This window comes from Vulpes lagopus, chromosome 8 (genome assembly GCF_018345385.1).
Source record: "Vulpes lagopus strain Blue_001 chromosome 8, ASM1834538v1, whole genome shotgun sequence".
NCBI classification, from domain to species: domain Eukaryota; kingdom Metazoa; phylum Chordata; class Mammalia; order Carnivora; family Canidae; genus Vulpes; species Vulpes lagopus.
This window is the reverse complement of record NC_054831.1, coordinates 40,653,389-40,679,342: the sequence shown is the minus strand read 5'-3', so window position 1 is coordinate 40,679,342 and position 25,954 is coordinate 40,653,389. Positions and strand designations below refer to the sequence as shown.

Genomic DNA, 25,954 nt, shown 5'->3' with positions numbered 1-25,954 from the left:
TCCTATTCCTTCTTTTCCCCTGCAGGTAATCATTTTTTAAAATTTGAAAGTTTGTTCTTCAATTGCTTGTTTCTTAATAGAAGCAAATATATAGTTAATTATATATGTTATTTACATAAATTTGTTTGTATAATTATGTATGTTATTATATATAATTTATAATAATAATTTATAATATAGAATTATTATATATAATATATTATATATATAAATGTCCCTATTGTTTAGGAAGAAAGTAGGTTTCTATACATACTTTTCTCTACCTTGCTTTTATCAGGTAATGATGTCCCTTCAGAATCACCTTCTAGTAATATGTGTTTTCCCATTCATTTAACAGCTATATAGCACTGCATCTTGGATGAATCACGATCCATTCAGCTGGTCCCCATTAATGGATATGTGAGTTGTTTTCAGTATTTTGCTATTTCAAACAGTGCTGGGCACCCCCGGTGCCCAGATTGTGATTTTAAATACTTTGTGTCCTTTATTTTCGCTAGTCTACCTTTAGAAGATTCCTAGAGGTGGGACTGCTAGGTCAAAGCACAAATGCTCATGTGATTTTATTAGATAATGCCAAATTCTCCTGCAGAAGATGTGTACTCTCTTCTATACCACCAGTAGTGCATGAGGATACCTTTTTACTGCAGCTTCACAGCAGTGGATGTTTTCAACCTATTGGAATTTTGCCAACTGACTAGGTGAGATACTGTAGCCCATTGTAGTTCTACTTTACATTTTTCTTATTATAAATGAGGTAGATTATTTTTTCATGTGGCTTTTTCTGAGAACAACTGTCCAAATTCCTAGGCTGTTTTTCTACAAGAGTGGTTCACAAAATATGACCCCTAGGTCTGTAGCAGCAGCAGCATCTGGGAAATCATTAGAAATGCAAATTCTTAGGCACCACCCCAGACCTACTGAATGGGGAAATATGTTCTACTAGAAGGTGATTTTTAAATTTTTTTTAAAGATTATATTTATTTATTCCTGAGAGAGACAGACAGAGAGGCAGAGACACAGGCAGAGGGTGAAGCAGGCTCCATGCAGGGAACCCAATGCGGGATTCGATCCCGGGACTGGGATCCCAAAGGCAGACACTCAATCACTGAGCCACCCAGGCATCCCTTTTTTAATTTTTTTAACTGAAGTGCATACCTTATTCAGATTTCCACAGTTTTTTCCCTATTGTCCTTTTTATGTTCTAGGACCCTATCTAGGATCCTACATTTACATTTAGTTGCTATACCTCTTTAGGCTCCTCTTGGGTATGAGTTTCTCAGACTTTGTCTTTGACAGTTCTGAGGAATAGCCCTCAGATATTTTGTAGAGTGTCCCTCAATTGGGATTTGTCTGAACCTTTCCTCATGATTATACTGGGGCTCTGGGTTTTGGGGAGGAAGACCACAGAGGTAGAATGCCATTGTCATTGCATAGTATCAAAGGTACACTATTATCAGCATGACTTATAATAATGTTGATGTTAACTTGGATCATCCAAGGTAATGTTTGTCAGATTTCTACTCCAGAAAGTTACTCTTTGTTCCCTTTCCAAATTGTCCTCTTCAGAAGTAAGCTGCTGTGCACAGTCTACACTTAAAGAGTGAGGAGTTATTTTTCCTCGTCTTGAGGGTATACCCCATAGAAGGTGATTTTTAGGGGATAGCATTACATGATAAAAGCCAGGTAGAGAAAAATATGTATAATAGATTACCTTTTACCTAAACATTAGACATATAATATATATAACATGTAATAATAATTATCAATTACTGAATGAGATACACTGGGGATAAGGCCCATTAATCTGTGTTTTAACAAGCTATGCAGGTGATTGTAATGCACTAAAATTTGAGAAACATTCACCTATATGGTTGATTCAACATCTATATTAACTTCCCTTAAACTTGTCTAATTGTTTTCTATTTAAACTAAGGCCAAGGAATGCCTGGGTGGCTCAGCAGTTAAGCATCTGCTTTCGGCCCAAGGCGTGATCCTGGAGACCCAGGATCCAGTCCCACGTCGGGCTCCCTGCATGGATCCTGCTTCTCCCTCTGCCTATGTCTCTGCCTGCCTCTCTCTCTCTGTCTCTCATGAATAAATAAATAAATAAAATCTTAAAAAAAAAACCCTAAGGCCAAGCTATTAGTAAAGTGGAACTGAAAGATTCAAATGCCATGCAGCATCCATGCATTCATTGGTTGATTCACCCAACCGTTAACAAATAGACGTTAAGGATCATTTTATATCACTGTGGCAGACAGTGGGGATACTGTGCTAAAGCAAAACAGACATAGTCACTGACTCCAGAAGCTTTCCTTCTACTGAGGAAGAACAAAACTTAAACAAGTAATTTAAGTCTTACCCAAGAGGGTTACAAGGTGATACTGCAACCTAGAGCAAGGGGATCCAGCTAGTCTAGTGGTTAGGGAAATGCAAAAAAAAAAAAAAATGAACATTGAGAAAGTATTTTACTCCCATCAGATGGACTAAAGTCTTAAAATGGGATCATACTTATTCCTAGCAGGCATATAGGTGGACACATGAAGCACTGCAGCATCTTTAGAAGGAATCTAGTGATACCTATGAATGCATCAAACACAGCAATCCATTCCCAGGAATTAATCCCGTAGAAAGAGCGCCACTCATTCAAGGCCATTTGCTGCAGCACTGTTCATAGGGGCAACGCTAGTTACAAAGTGCCCACAGTGCGGAAAGGTTGAATGCATCCTGGTATATCTATATTGGGCAGCCACTGGAAAGAGTGAGACATACTGTGATTTGAAAGTATTTCTATGATGTGCTCTTGGAATAAGGAAAGCAACATGTAGAAAAATGGGTATAGAGTCTCAATTTTAGAGGCACCTGGGTGGCTCAGTTGGTTGAGTCTCTGCCTTCAGCTCGGGTCATGATCCCAGGGTCCTGGGATCAAGACTCGTGTCAGGCTCCCTGCTCGGCAGGAAGCCTGCTTCTCCTTCTCCCTCTGCCCTTTTCTTTACTCACTCTCTTTCCCTTCCTCTCTCTCTCCCACATACATAAGTAAATAAAATCTTTAAAATAAAATAAATTCTCAGTTTTAGAAACTCACATAAACCCATATATGTATGTTGGTATGATCATTTGAGCATAGAAGAAAGATATGAAAGAATAGATACCAGATGGATAAGCCTTGTACAATGGATTAAAATAAAATAAAATAACATGCATCCTCCCCTCCTCTTTGTGCCCTTTCCTATAGTGCAGAAGATGGGCAGCTCACAATTGCATGCCTGGGCACCCCGCAGACAGAGGTACCTGAGTGAGATGAGGGGGCCACGTGTAGGCTGCCTTGACAAGAACCTTCACTTGTTACACTTTTGCATTAGCCGACTGCCCTGCCTCTGGTCACCAGCTTCATGGGTATGGAGGGGCAGGGCATCCCTTCTGTGGGCCAGCATCTAGCAGACACAGCTTGGTTCTGGAGCCCTTCTGAGGTAGTTGCTGCTCCCTGGATCTCAGCTTTGGTGGTGTGAGCCCAGAACTAAAGGCAGGGAACAGAGCTCCCAGATCCTTATAGAGGTGGTAACTTCTGTGGGGTTCCATGAGTCATTCCTGAAGGTGCGGTCAGAAGCTGGTCCTACAGTTCTTCCAGTGATTTCATCAACACAGGAATCCAGAGCCAAATGCCAATCTGCCTAAAATAGCTTGATTCTTTTTTTTCTTACAATCAAAATGTATGATTCAATGGGTTACCAGTTGGAAGAGGAGTAAGAGACAGTTGTGAGAATTTAGACATATGAATATATGAAAGTACTTTGAAAATAGTGATATTATTATTATTAATTTTAAATGCCATTTCAAACTCATCTATCATCCCATCTAAATAACTGATGTACAGGGGGGCTTTGAAAAGACTTCTTAATACAGAAAAGGCACTCCACTGTGCAGCTTCTCCAAGGCACATGGTCTTACCAGCAGGTGTAGATGTGGATTTTGGCGCTGGAAGCAAACTCCTGCGGGGTGTTGTCACACTGGAGGATGCTGGAGGGGCTGCCCGGCTGGCCCCCTTGGGTGTGTCTTTGGAAGGCAAAGCTGCCTTCAGAGCCGGCTGGTCTTCATTCCCAAAGGTTGACCCTGTGGGAGGCAGACAGTGTGTTAATTATAACTTCATGAAAAATGGATGGACCCTCCTTGCCATTTGCAATCGCCAACCAATGCCAATACCGTCATCTGCTTTAGAACTCGAACTGACTTTTAGCAAGTGGCCTTGAAAAGCATTTCTCTGGGACCAGAAGCAGAAAAGTGCTCCCTTTAGTCTGACAGCAAAGTCTGTCACTCAAATGCTCTGTGCAAGGGGCTACACAAAAGACAAGGGCAATCTCTGAGGATTTTATACCTGTGCACGTGTGTGCACACACACACAGACACACAGAATTTGCTTTTGTGGATGTGTAACACACAGGAGATGAGCAATCCTTTTTTGAAAACCAGTGTGAGTGACCTAGGAGAGTTGAGAATAAGAGAGATGCATACATGCACTGCCGGTCCAAGAAGCTGATGGAGAACTCCCTGATACCCAAGTTATTTTGCCTTCAAAATAAGAGGTTTGGCGTGAAAGTACAGTTGTGAGGACCATGGGGACAGAGAATCTCTCTGAAACTCATGAAGCTTTTTGCCCGGAAAGCTAAGATCCCACCAAACTACAAAGCTCCTGAATTAGAGCGAGCTTATTGCAAAGGCAGAAGATGCTTATCAATAATTTCAGTTAACCATTCAATATAGAAAGACTCTTTGTCTACAGGACAGTTCATTTATAAATGACTGCTCTGACGCTCTGAACTTATGGCATATGGGGATCTGTGTCAGCTTTAAATGCACAAGGCATAAAATAAAATAAAATAAAATAAAATAAATAAAATAAAATAAAATAAATAAATAAAATAAAATAAAATAAATAAAATAAAATAAAATAAAATAAAATAAAATGCATGAACCCCAAGTTTTCTTCTAGAGCTTTCCAAACCTACTGTGGTTTATACATTTGTCATGTCTTACAGACAATGACACCATCATTTATTCCCTGTTAAAGAATCAGTCTTTTAAATATACCTCTGATTACAGCTGCAAGGCCTAATCCACTAAATTAAATAGAGCCTGAATGTATCGGAACTATGGCTTGTTTGGAATTAAACTATCCAGTTAGAAATGTGACCATCTACCATGGAAAATATGCAATGACAGCTGGAAGAAGTTATACAGAATTTTAGCAAAAGATTAAATTTTTTGTTTTCATCATTTTAAAAGGCTAGGCAACATTCTATTTAGATAGGGCCTGCATAAATATGATAACATTATTCAAGTAGCTTTAATATTTAAAACATCCAGGAATTTTATTCAACCACTTAGAGTCGGAGATTGCAGCTTTCCTCCCTCAGAAGACCTGAAAAACCTGTTTAAAATTGGTGAGATTTGCTTTGTTTCTAAAGAAAACTGTATTTAGGAAGGAAAAAGAAAGGATGTGCTATTTCCTAGCAAATAACCCTGGTCCTATAGTTCTTTTCAGGTCTGTGCAAGGTTTTACATGGTTCTAAATAAGGCTAGGAGGATGCATTTAATATATGCAAACAGAACAAAATGCATCCAAACTTCACCAAAAGGATCTGTACTGTATCTTGAATGTCAGATAAAGAACCACATGTTCGATCCAAAAACTTCATCAAGAAAAGGGGGGATCCCTGGGTGGCTCAGCGGTTTGGTGCCTGCCTTCAGCCCAGGGCTTGATCCTGGAGTCCCAGGATCGAGTCCCGCGTCAAGCTCCCTGCATGGAGCCTGCTTCTCCCTCTGCCCGTGTCTCTGCCTCTCTCTCTCTCTCTCTTTCTCATAAATAAATAAAATCTTAAAAAAAAAAAACTCCATCAAGAAAAGGGATGCCATGCACCTGAAAACAGTAAGTCTTAGCTTCTTAATCATCCAATGAGCTCACCAGTCCAATCCTAGGAGTTAGAGGATCTCTGGAGATTTGTAGGACATTTCAGATGGAAGGAGGTGACTTGGCCACTGAATATATTTCACATGGAATTATCTACTGCTTAGCCTACTGCTGATATACTGCCAGAGTAATCTATTCACTAAACTGTGTAGTGGAAACTGAATTGAACATAAAAAGTTTCACATAGAGTCTTTTACTTAATTTATTAAAGTTTCTTAAGAAGAGAAATGTTTTGTATCATTTATAAAGTTCAAATGCCTTTTTATCAAATCCTCTTGCACCTGGCATCATCCTCTTCCACATTTATTCAGAGAACGTGTCAATTTAGAGATCTGGCGGCTTTCCAGACTGGGAAGTAATTCATCTGTCTGAAGTACAGAGTGTCAAGGAAGCTATGTGGGTGATGGACTCTCCTCTGAGAGAGGTCTTGAATTAACAAAAAAGAAAAGAAAGTAAAACAAAATAAAATAGAACTCTATTCTTGTCCATCTTTGTGGGATACAGCTGGCAGTTAACAGCATCACTCTTCGAAAACTAGCTTAAGTCAGCCAGTAATTAAAGACTCATTATTTAGTAAGTGAAAAGTACTCAGAATTTGGAAATGGCTGCTGAAGTCTATAAATGCTCCAAGTACTTCACAACAATGCAGACAACATTAAACCATTGCTTGATAAGAGGAAGAAAACAACTGGCAATAAACAAACTGCTTGTGGGAGCCAGAAAAATGTTCTGGAGGATTCAGTCCTTGGAGGTGTTTCATGAGTCTAATCCAGTCCCCAAATCTGACCCAAATGATCCAGGTTATTATCTGATAAATGGTGCAGACTGAACAAGTAGGGTGTGCATACCACCTCCTCCACTTCCCACCTGTCCACCTCTCAGTTTCTTTGTCTGCAAGTGGGGATACTGGGCATGGACCTCAAAGAGCTGTGGTGGGACATGAAAGAACTAATAAAGGTGAATTTTACAATGTTAATGCAAGAGTCAGTACAAGAAAACAGAGTGACTGGGGCAGCTGGGTGGCAGACTGAGTTTCTGCCTTCGGCTCAGGTCATGATCGATCGCAGAGTCCTGAGCTTGAGCCCTGTGTTCAGCTCCCTGCTAGCAGCTATTCTCTGCTTCTCCTTCTGCGCCTTCCCCTGCTCATGCAGATAAATAAAATCTTTTTTTAAAAAAGAAAGAAAACAGAATGGTGTCTGGTGCATAGCGTGCTCTTCTGTGTTAGTTATGAATACACACAGGTTGGTTTTAAGTTCAGCAGTTGGTCATTACAGCAAGTCAGTTTTTCATAGGAACCTGCAAAGTGTCCAGGGAGTAATATCAGATGCGCTGCTCTGAGAAGAAAGGAAAGGATTATTGAGATAAATCTGACAGTAACTGCAGGATGTTAAGAATAAAGAGATACAGTCTGATGTCCTTAAAACATATGATGAACTACTTGAGACACAGGAAAAGGTGAGAATAAGGACATAAGGGACCACTGCACATGAGAATACTGAACACTGCTGGTTCGGCTACAGGGGAATCTGCCAGGACTCAGGGCATTGCTTGTTGAAATTCACACCCACCACAGGTAGTGATTGTTTGACTTTAATTAATGAAATTGGTTTTAATTTATGAGTCTCTGACAAGCAGTGAGATGGAACACTTTTTTCATATTCAAGTTTTTTCTTCCATAAGATGCCCACTCATACCTCTGCGCACTTTTCTACTCAAGTATTTTGCTTTTCTAATTGACATATAGGAGGTTTTTTTAAAAAAAATATTCTGGATATTGATTCTTTATTGGTATATATCTCAAACATTCTCCCAGTCTTTGACTAACCTCCACAGTGATGGTGCTTTATTCAGAAGTCTTTCCTTTTACCGTAGCTGATTTTTCTCAGTTTTTCCCCCACTTGATTTGCACCTTATGTGTCTTAGCTTTTCATTCGCTACCTGAGATAATAAAGATGTTCTCCTATGTATTCTTCTAAAAGGTTTAAAACTTTGTTTTTCAGGCAGCCCAGGTGGCTCAGCGGTTTAGCGTCGCCTTCAGCCCAGGGCCTGATCCTGGAGACCCAGGATCGAGTCCCACGTTGGGCTCCCTGCATGGAGCCTGTTTCTCCTCCCTCTGCCTGTGTCTCTGCCTCTCTCTCTCTCTCTGTGTTTCTTATGAATGAATGAATAAATAAAAAATCTTTAAAAAAAAAAACCCAAAACTTTGTTTTTCACATTAGATCACTAATTCACCTGGAATGGAGCATGGAGTGGGGACTGTATCTGTTGTTGCTGTTTTCTATATTGATGGCCAATTATCCCAGGCCTATATATTGAACAGTCCATCTTCTCTGTGATATCTGCACTGCCAGCTGTTGTGCATCAAGTTTCCATATAGGCCTGATTATTAGAACAAGCTAGCAACTCCCAGATTTCAATAACTTAACATAACTAAAGTTTATTGCTCAATCATGAATCATCTCACACAGGTAATCTGAATGATCTGCTATCCTGGGGAGCTCTACTCCAGGCAGGAGCTCAGGGACTCAGGCTCCTTCTATCTTGCGTTTTTGCCCTAATCTGGGTTTCTCAAAAGACATTAATATGCAGCTGGTATATGGGGAAAAATGAATTATTTGTGGAAGGATTTATTGGGTCAGGCTTAGAAGTGGAGTGTATCACTTCTGCCATGAATCCAACAGCTAAGACATGTAGTTTAGTTTATGCCCAGGAGAAAAAAGAAATCATTTCATGAATACCTATGAACTTCGCTACATGAAGCTCCACTTTTGAACTCTATAATCTGTTTCACTGATCTCTTCCTCTGTCACTATACCAATACCATATCATATTTACTTACTATTGTATAAGATCAGTACTGGTATACTGAACCAGTATAAGACAAGTACCTCCAACTCTGTTTTTTTACTTTACAATTGTCTTGACTCAAGTATTCTTGACCTTTCTCTTACATATAAATTCTAGAATCTACTTGTCAAGTTCCAAGAAAAGTGGTTAGAATTTCCAATTAGAGACAGTTAAATCTTCTTTCTGAACTGCAATATAATTGAAGGAAGAGCAAGTGCAGATTTCATGTAAGAGACCACGGAGAACAAGGGCTAATAAGTGTTAGCCAGCAAACATAATGCTGAACACCAATTATACTTTAGGTGCCATGTCAGATGACAGAGATACAAAGAAGGCAGAGTTCCATGAAAAAGCAAACAACAAATAAGTGGTTCTAAAAAGAGGCAGCACTAATAATAATAATAATAATAAATAAAAATTTAAAAATAATAAAATGGGGTATTTGGTGGCTCAGTCAGTTAAGCATCTGACTCTTGATTTCTTTTTTTTTTTTTCTTTTTGACTCTTGATTTCAATTTGGATCATGATCTCAGGCTGTGAGAACAAGCCCTGCATTGGATTCTGTGGTCAGTCAGGAATCTTTTCTCTTTCTCTCCTGCTGCTTCTGCCCCTTTCTCCAGTATGTGCATGCTCTCTAAAACAAACAAATAAATTTTTAAAAATAATAATGATAAAATAAAAATTTAAAGAGACAGTACTACTCCTTAAGGGATCAAAATTTGGGATATATTGGGTTGAAGCAATACTGGCATTTAGTGGGTAGGGCTGTCAATACCTCTGTTCAGAAGACATGTAGGAATGTAAGAAACCATGGAGAACAAAGGCTAATAGTGTTAGCTCAGGGGTATGAGGCAGGGAGAAAAGATAATATTTTAATTAAACAATCACATGTCATAAAAGGAATTTCTCTGCACCATTCTTAACTCTGTGAGTTGCCAGCTTAGTCTCCTTAATTCCTTCCTTTTTCAATGCTAGTGGTGCACACTGGACTTGTCACACCATCACCACTGAAGGATGAAGGTATTCTTCTGATCATATAACTAAAGGACAATAGCCTCCTGTTTTACTACTGGACACTGGCCACCTTTTGTAAATCATCCACTTACTGCTTGGAAGGTAATATCCCCTTCAATAGAGTGTGAGAATTTTCAACGTATATGTTCTGCATGGTTACAGAATCCAGCTGGGTCCAGTTGAATATATGAACCTAACTGTGCTGTACTTTTTCTCATTACACCACCAGGACAAACAGGCTCCTTCAGCATTAAATCCTAGGATACAGTGATCCCTTTTTTTCTCCCTTCCGGATGGACCCTCAAGTTCCTTCCCCACAGTGTTTACATCTTGAACTGAGAGATCAAGTCTATCAAAATCTCATGGAGCTGAAACCCTACCTCACACCATATATGAAACTAATTTAAAATGGATCAAAGACCTAATGTAAGCACTAAAATTATAAAACACTTAGAAGAAAACACAAATGTAAATCTTAATGACCTGGAGACTAGATAACCATTTTTTACATATGACATCTGAGGCATAATTAAAGAAAAAATAGATAAATTAGACCTCATCAAAATAAAAGTCTTTGTGCTTCCAAGGACACTATTAATAAAGTGAAAAGACAGCCCACAAAATTGAAGAAAATATTTTTAAATCATATAAGGGTCTAAAGAATTCAATTAAAAATGAACAGAATTTGTATAGACATTTCTCCAAAGAATACATACAAATAGCCAATGAGCACATGAAAAATGGTCAACGTCTTTAGGCATTAGGGAAATGCAAATCAAAGAAACCAAAGGAAACCCACTAGGATGGCTATTATAAATACAGACAACAGCAAGTGTCTGTGGAGATGTGGAGAAGTTGGAACCTTCCATACACTGTTGGTGGAATTGCAATGTGGTGTAGGTGCTTTGAATGACATACTCTTGTACAACACAGAAAGGAGTACTCCTCAGTCCCATTATTGCATCCTATCCACCATAACAGAACAAATTCCCACATGAGGAGGATGATACTCAATTCTTCCCTGAACCCCTTCGCCCTTCTTGTCCACTCTCACAAAATTAGGTATAAGTCTGAGATGCTCTGGTCCTACGCCACAGAGAGAGGAAGACACATGCAAATTCAGGCCAGAAGAGGTGGCCCTAGAGGCAGGCACTGGGAGGAGGAAGTGTGAGAGCACAGGGTACCTGATATTCCCCTGTGAAGTAAGGAGTGGCACCTACTCAACCTGCTCAGAATGGTACGGCTATGGCTGAGGTCAGAAAGCTGGACTTTCTGATCCATATTCCAATGTGCTCTTTCACTGCTTCATGTATTGGAATCCCAAGAAGTTAGCCTGATTCTTAAAAAGAAGAAAGAATAGCAATGAGGGACAGACACTAACCAGATCAGAATGAGGTTAAGGGGAGGGCTGTAGAAGAAAAGCAAAACAGTTATTAATAATATGAGGGCATTACAGCTAAATTTTAAGAAACATGTTTCACTGATTTTGAATATTTATACATATTATAATGATTAAACTACTCTCTTCACTGATTTTCATTTTAAACAATTCTAGGTAATCAAATTGTATAATGTTCTGGCTGCATGATTGCCTAATTGATGCATATTTCATTGATTTAGCAGTAATCACTCGGTGGCAAAATTTAGTTTAATTATTAAAGTATCAACTGAATGTCTTATTTCCCACCTTGTGCATATTTTAATCCAGGTGTATATTTTATTTCTCACGTTAAAGAACTAAAGGAAACCTGCTATCTTAGCATTTCAGCAAAGTTATTTCCTTGTCAAAGTGAAGTAGACTAAGCCTTCTAGGTGTCAGGCTCTACACTAGGCAGGGGGGCTCAGGGCAGACATGGTCCTAACCTCACACAATATACCTTTTTCAATAAAGGAGCACCCAAACCCCAAACAAGTGCACAGATGTAAAGAAACACAAGAGGGCAGAGCTAGAGGGAAACTCAAGGGTGAAGAATGGGTGCTTGGGGAAGGCTTCCTGGAGGAGGTGACATCTAAAGGAAAATATTTCTCTCAGCTTCATACTAGCACCTGACTTTTTTATTCTTTATTATTGATATCATCATTGTTCTATAAATTTAGGATTAGAATGTCACAATCATCCTTGACTCTCTCTTTCGTTTTTATCAACCAATGCAAGCCAGCATGCTTCCATTTCCATTCTGGACTTGAGATTAATACCCGCTCTCTGTTCCTGTGGCTGGCCCCTGTCAGTCCCTTGGCACCTCTTGGAGACAGTGGTGTTGGCTCTTCCTCCTCTCACCCCCCACATTAAGTTCACCGTCTTCACTGTGCCCTCCTGCTCTGTTGTTCTTCCCAAAGCACAAATGGCTCAATCAAGTAACTTACAAACTCTGCTTTCTGGCATTCAAGTTCTTCTGCTATTTGGTCTCAACTGTCTTTCCTGCCTTACTTCCTGCTCCCACACCAAAAGCAGTATAAACTGCAGGCAGGGACTTATTGCAGGGGGACTTATTGCTATGCTATCACCAAGGCTGTGCTTGAGAAATGCTGTATGAATGAAGAAAGTACCCAGTGGCAATGTGTCTGGTGGCCAGTGGTTCCTGTTGCAGACACTTCTTTTTTCAACTTCTGCACCCAGAGGCTTTCATAAAGCTTCACACTTTCCCCAACTGCCCCTGTGAAAGTAGTCACATTGAGCAAGCATGGCCAAGGTGGGCATTTGTTGTTTAAAAGATGAGGATTGTCTATGGCATAGCAGGTGGGTTTTGAGCACTTCTGAAAACAATAAAGAGAAAGACAAAAATCAGAGCTTAGGCAAAATGGGTGAAGAGGAGTGGGGGTAGAGGCTTCCAGTGGTGGAAGGAGTAAGTTATGAGGATGAAAGGCATAGCACAGAGAATAAGCCAATGGTATTGTAATGACGTGGTCTGGTGACAGATGAGCGTTCCACTTGAGGTGACGTTGTGTGTCGACTATATTCAAATACAAAATTTTCTTTAATGCTTTTTTGTCTTTTTGCCCAAGCACCACTACCCTTCTCCCCAAGAGGGTACCATTTACTTAACACTTTTCCTCTATATTACATTTCAAATTTTGTTTCAGTCTCACCTTAAGCATGAATCTCTGGGTTTGATAAAGTTTGAGAAGCTAATAGTTAAGTGGTTAAGATCACCTGAGGGTTCAAACCCTGGGCCATTTCTTACTAATTGTCTGACTTGGATGAGTTGTTAAATCTTTCTGTGCCTCATTTATTTATCTTTAAAGGGAGGATAATATTCACCATACACAAAGATAAACTCAAATGGATGAAAGATCTAAATGTGAGGCAAGATTCCATCAAAATCCTAGAGGAGACACAGGCAACACCCTTTTTGAACTCGGCCACAGTAACTTCTTGCAAGATACATCCACGAAGGCAAAAGAAACAAAAGCAAAAATTAACTACTGGGACTTCATCAAGATAAGAAGCTTTTGCACAGCAAAGGATACAGTCAACAAAACTAAAAGACAACCTACAGAATGGGAGAAGATATTTGCAAATGACCTATCAGATAAAGGGCTAGTTTCCAAGATCTATAAAGAACTTCTTAAACTCAAACAAACAATCCAATCATGAAATGGGCAAAAGACATGAACAGAGATCTCACAGAGGAAGACATAGACATGGCCAACAAGCACATGAGAAAATGCTCCACATCACTTGCCATCAGGGAAAAATACAAATCAAAACCACAATGAGATACCACCTCACACCAGTGAGAATGGGGAAAATTAACAAGGCAGGAAACCACAAATGTTGGAGAGGATGTGGAGAAAGGGGAACCCTCTTACACGGTTGGTGGGAATGTGAAATGGTGCAGCCACTCTGGAAAACTGTGGAGGTTCCTCAAAGAGCTAAAAATAGACCTGCCCTACGACCCAGCAATTGCACTGTTGGGGATTTACCCCAAAGATACAGATGCAATGAAACGCCGGGACACCTGCATCCTGATGTTTCTAGCAGCAATGTCCACAATAGCCAAACTGTGGAAGGAGCCTCAGTGTCCCTCGAAAGATGAATGGATAAAGAAGATGTGGTTTATGTATACAATGGAATATTACTCAGCCATTAGAAATGACAAATACCCACCATTTGCTTCAATGTGGATGGAACTGGAGGGTATTATGCTGAGTGAAATAAGTCAATCGGAGAAGGACAAACATTATATGGTCTCATTCATTTGAGGAATATAAATAATAGTGAAAGGGAATAGAAGGGAGGGGAGAAGAAATGGGTAGGAAATATCAGAAAGGGAGACAGAACATAAAGACTCCTAACTCTGGGAAACGAACTAGGGGTGGTGGAAGGGGAGGAGGGCAGGGGGTGGGGGTGACTGGGCGGCAGGCACTGATGTGGGCACTTGTGGGGAAACATGGGTGCAGGTGAACTGATAAAGTGAGATTCATAGTGCAGGGGTGCAAATGTAAAAGGGAAAGCAGGCCTGGGGAATGGAACCCCTGGATCCCCCATATGAGAGATCTGTGACATTCTGTCACAGGGGCAAGTCCATCAGTCCTTCAGGGCCTGGTTAAATGCCACCTTCTGTATAGCATCTTCTCTCAATTCTCTGCTAGGTAACAGAGCTACTCTAAGATAGATGCAGCTGGTTAACAAAAAAAGCCAAGGCCAAGGGTAATAAGACCACCCCTCTTAAAATCACAGAGGTAACCACAGAAGATGAAAGCCAGCATCACCCAGCCCAGACTTCTGAACTCCTAGCACATAAATCATTTAAGTCTCACTTTTAATTTGAGAAGTTCTCTTTAATATTGACCAAGTCACATTCGCAAAGGAGTGGACATAGTCAAATATTGATGGAGGTTAGCTACTTAAAAGACCAAGGGCTAATATCATGTATCAAGGGACTTTGGAGGTAATTAAAAGCAACTTTTTACCATTCCTATTTTATATCAATTAGACCAGTTGTAACAAATTCCTTTTCCCTATCTGAACTGCTTAAAAGCTTGAGCCATCATCCACGAACACCCTGGTTCATCACTGTGTGAATCTTTTAGTAGCTAATACCTTGGGGAAAATATTTAAACTGGAGCATTTTAATTATACACTTAATATGGGAGTTGTTGAAAGATAAGAGCATCTTATGTGAAGCCAATTTAAATTCTGCTAAAGTTATTAATACAGTATAAGAAATTACAGAAATGATCAAGGGCTTCTGTATCAGCTTTATTAATAGAGCAATAAGAAAGTTTAGGTGTTCCATTTCTACAGCTTGGATTTTGTGCTCTATTATAGTCTCCTTTTGTGTGTCACAGATTTAATTAGCTGTTTCCAGGCATCGGAGGGACTTGTGGATTATTCCATGTCAAACACAACTTTAGTGAGCCATATGATGGCAGCAAACCAAGTTCAAACCCTGAGAAACCAAGTCAAATGTGAAAAAGTAGCTCATGGCAACTGAGTCCCAACCTCCTTTCCCATATATTTATAAACCCAATAGGGACTGCCAGAAGCAGTCAGATTGTTCCATCTAGCTAGAAGTTTTTATTCTGAAAAAAACCATTTCTACTCTGTAGCTTCTGGGGAATATGGAACCTTTAAGGAAGAAGAAACTGAAGAGCCTCTTAGGAAATGAATAACATATTGGCTTTAAGGAGGCGTGTCAACTTGCAAAGCAAAATAATATTCATCAGTTGGACTCTAAGAATCTGCTCCCTCCTCCTTGGAGATAGAAAACTCCCTCTCAAAAAACAAAAACAAAAACAAACAAACAAAAAAAAAACAAAAACTCCCTCTCTTCCTTCATGCTCCACAAGGATAGCCATCTTCCTTTGTTTTCTTCTTCAATATGTCAGTGTATTTCTCAACAACAGCTTCAGGACTCTTTCCCTTTAGCCCAGAGTTCGCAACAGAGTATCTTGGACCAGGTGAATCATTGCAATGGGGGCTTTCCTGTGCGTTGTCCGATGCTTAGCGGCATTCCTGGTCTCTACCCATTGGATGCCAATGACACTGTCTCTCTTCCCATCCCCAAGTTGTGAATATCATAAAATGTCTCTAGACATTGCCAATTATGCTCTAGGGACAAAAGTCACCCTGCAGGTGAGAGCCACTGCTCCAGCTGAAAGACTAAAATATGTAGGCAAAATATAGTACTTGTCTTAGTGGAAAATGGGGCTAGTAATATCTAAAGTCTTGCTGGGTTACCTTGATAGCTAATTCTTTAATGATTCTTGATAGTGAATTTTTGTTTAACCCTTTGGATAAATGAGGACCATATGAATATGCTGTCTTTGATATTTAACAATGCTTTAATAAAGCTCCCCTGCTTTTCATATGTATTACTCTGCTCAATCTTAGTCAAGACCGGGAAGCTGGAATGAAATCTTCCTGATTCTGATGGCCTTGGTCCAAAATCTTGAGCCAGATTTAACTGACTAAAGTCCAGTTAAAAATATCTTGGGAATATACAGAGCAGGGGTGCCTGGGTGACTCAGTTGGTTAAATGTCTACCTTTGGCTCAGGTCATGATCCTGGGGTCCTGGGATCGAGCCCCACATCATCAGGTTCCCTGATCAGCGGGGAGCCTGCTTCTATCTCTCTCTCTCTCTCTCTCTCCCTTTTCTTGTCTTCCTACTTCTCTCTCTCCCTCACTCTAATAAATAAAATAAATAAAAATAAAATAAAATAGAACATACATAGCAACTGATTTAAATTGAAATTGCATGGGGGAAACCCCAATAAGAGATAAATGGTGATGCTCTTTGAGGGGTTTAAATCATGGTTTAACAGCGAATGCATCATTCCTTGGAAGAATCTCACCAAGAAATAAAGTTTTTAAAGGACTAAAATTGCTGGATTTACAAATCAGAACAAAAGAAAGTGAGTTCTCCTTTTCTTTCCTTTGGCTGTCTATGTTATTTCTGGCTATTGGCTCGGATGAAAGGGGACCATGGTCACTGAACCCCATTGGAGGTACTGCTGCAGCACTGAGCACATGGCAGCCTTGAGACAGTCATTACCTTTTTTACACCCGTGTCCACCTGTGTCCTCACTTGTAACATCAGAGGAGCAACTTGCATAAATGGGATTAATAGATCATTGTATCTCATTGTATCTCATACGTGGCCAGCACTAAATAAATGGTAGGCTCCCCACTCCAGGGTTCTAAAAAACATTATGCTCGTTCTTAATTTACGAACACAATCCTTTTTTAGAAAGTCTTTTCTAATATAAAATTTCAAAAATTAGAAGTCCTATTTCCATTCATTTTCATGGCTTAAGCTATGTCTGCTACATTCAACCTGTTTTTGCAAATTATCATAAACAGCCTAATAAATGGACTTTACAACCCCTCTATAGTCTTTCAGTTTTGTGAGATACAAGCAAAAGCTCCAGTTGGCCACTTCTTGCAGGGAAATTTCCTCAGAAAGTTGCCAGAGGCCTCCATGCTAAGCCCAAGGCAGTAAAGCCAGGCCTGTCTCTTGCCTTCTGGATTTTACGAACTTCTGATACCAAGCTCATGTGCCCATAAGCTTCAACTCTTGTGCATACTCCTTCCCCTCTTTGGAGCCTGCAGCAGAACCAGTTTCATGCCGGATAATGGTGAGGGGGCACACCAGGCACAGGTAAGCACCCAGGGTCTCCCCACATCTCTGAAGGGCAAGGCGTCTCACCATCTGTGCTGTGCCCCGCAGACAATAGACAATCATGTCTTCTCTCCATATCAGCCCCCAACCCAAGCAAGGACCAGCTAATGAGTTCCCTTAATTTTTTTGTTTTGCTGTTAAAAAAAATCTATAACTGGAGAATGTAAACAGAAAACAAGTATGAATATCTATTATTCACAGAGCTCAAGTTTCATAAATCAAGATTTATTAGAGGAGGCATTTTAATTCGCAGTAAAACCTAGATTCTTCAGTAGTCATAACATATGGCTGAAGAAAACAGATCTGAGAAAGCTTCACCTTAATTAAGGGGCGCTAGCCCCTTAATTGGCTAGGGAGGCACGGGGAATGACAACTGGAACCTTCTTTGTTCTCCACTCTATACACTAACATCCCAAAGGAAAGAATGGGACAGTCTGCAGCTTTGAGGCTTAAGCAGACACAGAATAAATCATTTCCTAAAATATGTATGAAATTCAGCATCTGTCAAAATCTCCTTCCCTAAAGGCTTCTGATGATGTGGTAGACATCAGACAGGAACCAAACGTGGGGTTACTCCAAGGAGGAAACTTCTTATTTTAAGTAGTGACAAATTCCGCCCCTAAATGTAATTAAGGCATGTGTGGTAAACAAGGAATCTAAGATATGTCTTGAGACTCCTGGTCCCTGGAGTGCACCCCCTGCATAATCCCCAGCAGGGTGAATATGATGGATTCTACTCCATGACTAGGTCATGTTACATGGCCCATTTGCCATTGGGAAATGGAGATGATCAGGCTGGGCCTGACCTAATCACATGTGCCCCCGTAAAAGCAGTGTTTCCTCCAGCAGGAGGCAGAAGAGAAGGTCAGAGATTGAAAGCATGACAAGGACTCAATACACTGCTGATGGCTTCAGTAGCAAGGAAGGAGGGCAACCTCTGGATGCTGAGGGTAGTTCCTGACCCACAGGTGGCAAGAAGAGGGGACCTAAGTCCTACACCTGCAAAGGAGTAAATTCTGTCAACAACCACATGAGCTGCATGGGCAGCCACAGCGCCACACATGGACTTGTGGAGGCAACGCTGATCCCCTGAAGCTGGCGACCTGAGTAGAAAGCACACCTATGCAAGACAGTCTCAGAGAAACCTCTCAATCTTCTCAAAGCTAAGTTCCTCATTTGTAAAAACAGGTTCTGGTACAAACTTAAAGAAATAATCTAGATCAAGCTTCTAGGAGAGAGAGTTCCTGACACATAGTAGATATTCATTGAAGGCTTCCTTCTCTCTGCCTTCCAGTCTCTTCACCCTCGTTCCTCATTCTAAAGCACAAACTAATCCTGTCCTAGTTGCCAACCACTCAATGATTCGTCACCTACTACAAAGTAGAATCCAAGTTCATCAGGAGCTCAAAGGCCATCTCCTCTTGCATCTTATGGTCCAACAACATTGGACTAATTACCATGGTGTGAATATGCCATGTTGTGGTTTTGTGGCTTTGTTGTCTTTAAACAAGTGCTTCTTTCTATCTGGAATGCCTTTCCCACTCCCTGCCCACCAAGTGAACTCTGTTTCATTCTTTAAGACCCAGCTCAGGCATGACGACGTAATAAACCATTGTGGGAAAATTGCAGACAATGCTCTCACCACCTCGTTCTGACATGCTAAAGTCCTCTGTACACCCAATCTATGCATAGACTTGCCACAGGGTATTGTTAAGGAGTTTGGGCTCAATCCTGAAAGGAAACAGAAAGCCACTGAAGGGTTTCATCAAAGGAACGACATGGTGGTGTGCGCATCTTGGAAAAGTCACCACAGGAGTGGAGTGGGAACAAGGATTTGGTGAGGATGAGACCAGAGGCAAGGAAATAATCTAAGCTGTTTCAGTACATCAATGAGACAAAGCCAGGGTCCACATGCAGTAATCCCCATTGTAGACAGGACTGGGGTTCATCAACTGTTTTGGGATAATGACAGGAAAGCCTGCCCAGAGGAAGGCAACCTCAGTGAGGAAACATTTAGGAGCAGGTGAGAGGAGCCCATAGTACTGCCCCTGGGACATCAGTGGCTTGAGAAGACCAGCTGGGCTAAGTCTTTGAGAGGCAAAGATGTGCTCATGAACCCCAATTTGGACCAACTCCAAGTTATGACAGGATCCCGAATGAGGTGTGAGGAGAGTTGATTTCCTTGTAGAGAAAGCTGGTTCAAGATCAATTAGGATTGGAGCAAATGGTGGCAATTACAAATGACTTACTTGTCCCTCAGTCGTGGAGATGCTCTTTGCTTTTTGCAAAGTGTCATATATTTTGAAACACTGAAATTAAACCTTCTCTCTCTTTCCTTCTCTGGCTTCAGCAAATAAATACCAGTCTATTCCATTCAAAATAGTCTTGGGGCACCTGGGTGGCTCAGTGGTTGAGCATCTGCCTTTGGCTCGGGGCATGATCCCAGGATCCTGGGATTGAGTCCCACATTGGGCTCCCCACAGGGAGCCTGCTTCTTCCTCTGCTTGTGTCTCTGCCTCTCTCTGTGTCTCTCAAGAATACATAAATAAAATCTTTTAAAAAAATAGTCTCAGAGCCATATACATGTACAGATCTGAAAAAGACCTTGGTAATGAAAATATAATAATGACCATGAAAGGCACTGCCTTCTTCACCTCCCTGCTTGAACCCTACCTGTGCCCCTTGCTGCTGGGGCCCCTTCTGCCCTGAGCCGTCAGCACTGGGGCTCAGGCTGACCAATCCTCATCTATAGGAGCTAGCACCAAAACCCATTTCAATGCCTCAGTATGGACCACTGCCCTCCTTGGGAAGCTGGCTCAGGACCAAATGTCCCAGTGTTGGCCACCAGATTCCTGCTCCCCAGTCCCTGTCTGGCAGATACAATGACACACTCCTGCTAGCACCAGGCTCTCCCTTGTTTGCTGCCACTGATGGTTATTTTGATAAACTCTGGACACAGCTGGGAAACCTAACAAGTACTTTTCATTTCTGATTTACTGCTTGATGCTATGCTAATACTCCAGTTCCCCTTTTTTTTTTAAGATTTTATTTATTTATCCATGAGAGGCACACACACACACACACACACACACACACACAGAGTGAGAGCGAGAGCGAGAGAGAGAGAGAGAGAGAGAGAGAGACATAGGCAGAGGGAGAAGCAGGCTCCATGAAGGGAGCCCAATGTGGGACTCGATCCCGGGTCTCCAGGATCACACCCTGGGCTGAAGGCGGCGCTAAACCGCTGAGCCACCCGGGCTGCCCTCCAGTCCCCTTCTAAGAGAAGGCCTTGCTACCTTGCTACCAGGGCCTGGAAAAAACAGGAGCCAGTATTGACCAAAGGGCTAATGCTGGTCAAATACTTTAATTAAGCACCCACATAGATAAACTCAATCTGTAATCTTCTGCTCATTCTGCAAAGATAGGAGCTAAGGCTGAGGAATTTGAACCATGCCAGATTACAAAGGTAGAAAATGCAGAGTTAGCATTAAAATTCACGTCAGACTACAAAGTCCCAATTCTTTCAACGATTTAACCCAGCCTGCTCAGGAATTGAAGGTGGCTGGGCCTGGCAGCTATGGATTCACCATGTAGCTATCACCCTCCTGCCCTGCTCCCGGGCTCTGCCAGACAGCTAACAGACAGCTTTGCCTTGCAGACAGGACTTGTGATTCCACAAACTGAACAACGGTGCTCTCTTGTCTTCTCCAAATACCAAAGGGTAAATCCTAGGATTTTAAAAATGTGGTCCTTAGAGATGTCTTTAATTTCTTCATTGTTACTTAGTCTTTGATTTGATCTTCGAGACAGATGTATCATCATTGCAGAACCATGCCATCAAATGAACCAAAAAAAATTTAGAACCAACACTGAATATTGGTGAGTTCTTTTACCTTTGTGTGCAAATAGTCTCAGTTTCAATTCTGGGTTGACAGTTTGACAGATGGACCAGAAGGGGCTGCGAGCAATCCTAACAAAAACTCATCTAACAGAGGAGGAAATCCTTACTTAAGCTTGTCTGAAATGAAAAAGCCTCAGGATTAATCCCCAAAACAAGGGCCAAGGCTTATCCTCCATCCTTGCCCTGCCCCTCTCTTTCATCTCCCCTCTGCTCTAGAGATGCAGCTCCTCTGGCCAGTTCTGCTTCCAAGTGCTTCCAGCTATGTGGGGTGCAATTACAGTGGCTGCATTCAGAGAACATTCACCTGGGAACAGCTTCATGCTGATGCAGGGGTGCACTAGGTACAATAATCGTTTTTGCTGGTAAGCTAGGGGGTGCTCAGAATTTGGCATCTCTCAGAAAAAAATCTCAAAGAACATATTTAATTCAAGTAAGCAATTTTGTGAGGGGAAAAAAAATCTCTTAAAGTGGTGGCATGGGAATTATAACTGTAAAACTATTGAGCAGAGGAGAGAGAGGGAGAAAGAAAGAAGCAAGAGGCCTAAGATTACATGGTTTGACTCCTGGCTCAGCTGCGGTTTTAGAGATCAACAGCACAAAAGAGTTGAAAACATGTGGAATGAGGTGAGGTGGAGGTAATCTGAGCTGGCAGTGTTTTCATATTCTGTGAAGCACTACTCTATTTTCTTGTCACAAGGAAGGAATCACTGGTGCAAACACCGGAAGCTAAATGGATTGGAGGTTTAGAGGAGGTAAGAGGCACTTACTTTTAAATTGAAGTGGGACTGGGAAATTCTTCTCAGGAGGGAAATCCTACTGCCCATGCAAAACACAGAGAAGGCTTAAGGGCTCTTGACATAGCTAGCTTCCACAAAGCAGCAGCCAATGGACATGTGGCCCCCATCTCCCAGATAAGAGACCTCGGTGCTATGAAGCCTTACCTGCACTATACCACAGTATGGCAAGTCAACCGGACTGCCAAATACTGCTGCCCGTTCCTGTCTGAAATAGTTCTCAAATCCATTCTTCCATTCTGTCCCATAGTCTGGGTCCAGGCCATTCTCTCTCTGTCTTCATGTCTGTTGCTTGTTTGTTCACTCATTCCTTCCACTCACTCATTTATCTCATTCAAGAGACCCTCCTCTGTGCCTGGGGAAGACCACAGAATGCAAGCCCCAGTGGACCTTGACCTATCACAAGGAAGACATTACACATATAACAATGCTTGAAATTATTCCCAGGGAGACATAATTGCAACTGACCCCCCAACTTTGTCTCTACCCAAATTCCCTACTTGCTCTATTTATTTTCCAGAGATTGATCACCTTCTATGAGATGACAGCATTTCTGGGTTTATTATGATTATTTATTTATTTTGGAAGGAGTCTCATCCCTGTTAGAATGAAAGTCTCAGGGATGTTGTCTGTTTTGCTCACTGACACATCTCAAGCACCTGTAACCTTGTCTGGCTAATAGAAGACATCTGTTAAATAGCTCTTCAATGGATGAATGAATGTGGTAAAGCCTATGGAAGACAAGAGATTTTAGAAAAGAGTAACTATAAATTCTAACCTAATCTGGGGTGGAGAAGACCTGGAAAGATTCTTCAAAAATCACATTTAGACTGAAACCTGAAAGGTGAGGTTAGCTAAGGGAATAGGGTGGGAAGTGTTCAGGGAGGTGAGGTGGCACACGCAAAGGCCTTGCGATGGGAAGGAAGGAGGGCAATACCAGGAAATGGTGGCACAAGGGACATGGGGTGGGTGATGCTGGGTGACCCTGAGTCTGGTGATGCCTGTCCTGGACCACACAGGCCTGTAGATTATGGTAACATATCTGGCTTTTCACCTAAGAGCTCTGGGAAGCCACTAAAAGGTTCTCGCAGAGGAGTGACTTGGTCTAACTTACATTTTTCAAAGATCACTCTGGTTGTGGTTAGGAGATAGCGGGGAGCAGGGGTTACAGAGAGAGGGGTACATTTTTGTGGTTATCCAGTCCTGAAACGATAGTCACGGTGGTAGAGACAGACAGGAGGACAGATTCAGGAAACACACAGTAGGTAAAATGGACAGGCACTGGTGATGATTAGATGTGGTGAAGGAGGAAGTTCTGGCAAATGTATCCCAGGTGTTTGCCTTAAACAGTCTTAAAGATGGGAACATCACTTACTTTGATAAAATGTTCTAGGGCAGGGATCTATTGCAGGAAAAGAGGGCAGGTCATAGATTCAAACTGAATTTCAGAGGCTTGGTGTCATTCAGATAGACATGCTAAGAGAAATATTTCATGTCTGCTTAGACTTTCCAAACTCAAGGAAGCCTCCTTGGACCATCCTCCTGAAGCATCCCCTCCTGTCTATAGCCTCTACTACAATGGCAGCTCCCCAGGGCAAGGGCCACATTTGGTAGCTGGCATATCCCAGCATCTAGAACTGTCCTGGCACAGAGTGAGGGCTCAATAAAATGCATCAAATGAATAAAGGAGCTCAGGACAAACACTGGGCTGGAAGTAGAAAGTGGGAGTGGGCAGTGAGATACTATGTGAAGCCACTGGATGGATAAGACTGTTGGAGGAGAGAAGAGGATCTAGGGCAAACCCCCCAGAAGAAATGGGAGGAAAAACCCAAAATGTAAAATGAGGTGTTAACAACAGAAAGTCCCAAGGAGGCACATTTAGTATAAGTATCCAGATTACCCTTCTGGCAGAATGTTCTTCCTGTGTTAGCTCATCAAGAAATTTTCTTGCAACACCTAACATCTTACTTCCATTTCAAACCAATGTGTCCTCTCTGGTCACTCCCCTTTTCTCAGCATGCAATCTCTGCAGTGTCTCTCAGTGCAGCCAGGACATTCAGCCCCACTCCCAGAAAAGACTAATTACTGGGGGGAGTCCCAAAGGTTTATGTATTATTATTATTATTTGATTATGTTTTAACTAGACCTAGTTTAAAAACTCAATTAGAAAATATATGAAAAAAAGGAAATATAATATGTTCATGTAAATAAGTATTTTTAAAAAGATTTTATTTATTTATATGACAAAAAGAAAGTGCACATGTGATAGCAGGGGGAGGGGCAGAGGGAGAGGAAGAAGTAGACTCCCTGCTGAGCATAGCCCCAATGTGGGGCTCTGGATCCCAGTGCCCCAAAATCGTGACCTGAACCAAAATCAGATGCTTAGCCAACTGAGCCACCTCAGCACTCCTATAAACCAGGATTTCATGCTCCAACTAGAGCCATGCCTTGGAATTACTTCTTCATCAATTTGGAAAAAGGGAATTATTACAACTGTAAAATTAATTTAGACAAGAGATAAGATCCTAGAGCCTGGAGAACAAATATGATTTATTTCCATTTCAAGTTTGGACTGCCAAGTTCAGAAGGATTCTAAATGTTTTGTTCTAATTTCGCAATAAACCTCAAAATAGTAGGGTGGCTCCTCAAAAAATTAAACATAGAACTGCCATATGATCCAGCATTCCACTGAGTTACCCAAAAGAATTGAGAGTAGGGACCTGAATAGGTGTTATTCTATATGTTGGCAAATTGAACACCAATAAAAATTAATTTAAATAAATAAATAAATAAATAGATTTGAAAGACAAGTCATAGGAAAATATTCTGAAAAGGTAGAACGATACATTGGAACTTATGTAATCAAATATTAAAATGTATTTAATAATTGAAATTAAATTAAAATTAACAACAACAACAACAAAAGACAGACATGTGGAAACCCAAGTTCATAGCAGGGTATCCACGATAGCCCAAATGTGGGACCAATCCACATGTCCAGGATAGATGAATGGACAAAATGTGATATTTACATACAATGGAATATTATTCAGCCTTAAAAAGGAATGAAATTCTGATATACGCTACAACATGGATAAATCTTGAAGACATGTTAAGTGAAATAAGTCAGTCATAACACTCTATGACTCCACTTATAGAAGGTACCAAGAACAGTCAGATTTCCTGAGACTGAAAGTAGAAACCCTGGTGGCTGCCAGGGGCAGGGGGAAGTGGAATGGAGCACTTAGTGTTTCAAGGGGACAGAGTTTCTACTTGGGAAGATGGAAAAGTTCTGGAGATGAATGGTGGTGATAGCTGTAGAACAGTACAAATGTATTTACTTGTACTGAAGTGGACATCTAAAAATAGCTAAAAATGGGGGGGCCCCTGGGTGGCTCAGTTGGTTAAGTGTCTGCCTTCAGCTCAGGTCCTAATTCCAGGGTCCTGGTATGGGGTCCCTCAGCTGGCTCCCTGCTCAGCTCAGAGTCTGCTTGTCCCTCTTCCTCTGCCCCTCCCCCTCTGCTCATGCTTTTTCTCCAGTTTTCTCTCTCTCAAATAAATAAATAGTTTAAAAGGGGTGGGGGACTAAAGTGGCAAGTTTTAAGTTATGCATATTTTCCCACAATTGAAAACATACAAGCAAGCAAACAGCAAAAAAGCCTCATAACACTCCAGATGGTGGGCATGACTAGCTCTGTTTCACAGGTGAGAAAGCCAAGGCTGAGTGATAGTAAGAGACTCACCTGAGTTAAGTGCAGCGCTTGGGTGTCAACTTCATGCCAAACGGTGTTGTTCCTACTAACTTGG

General features: G+C 41.2%; 1 protein-coding gene across 5 annotated transcripts in view; it reads right to left on the bottom strand.

Moving 5' to 3' along the window:
- Positions 1-25,954, bottom strand: part of MTUS2 (microtubule associated scaffold protein 2) — a 585,745-nt gene that overhangs the window by 186,535 nt on the left and 373,256 nt on the right. For all 5 annotated transcript variants that reach the window (XM_041765696.1, XM_041765701.1, XM_041765700.1 and 2 more), the window contains one exon: positions 3,949-4,110. In XM_041765696.1, the coding sequence (XP_041621630.1) occupies positions 3,949-4,110 (162 nt within the window). The remainder of the gene's footprint in view (positions 1-3,948; positions 4,111-25,954) is intronic.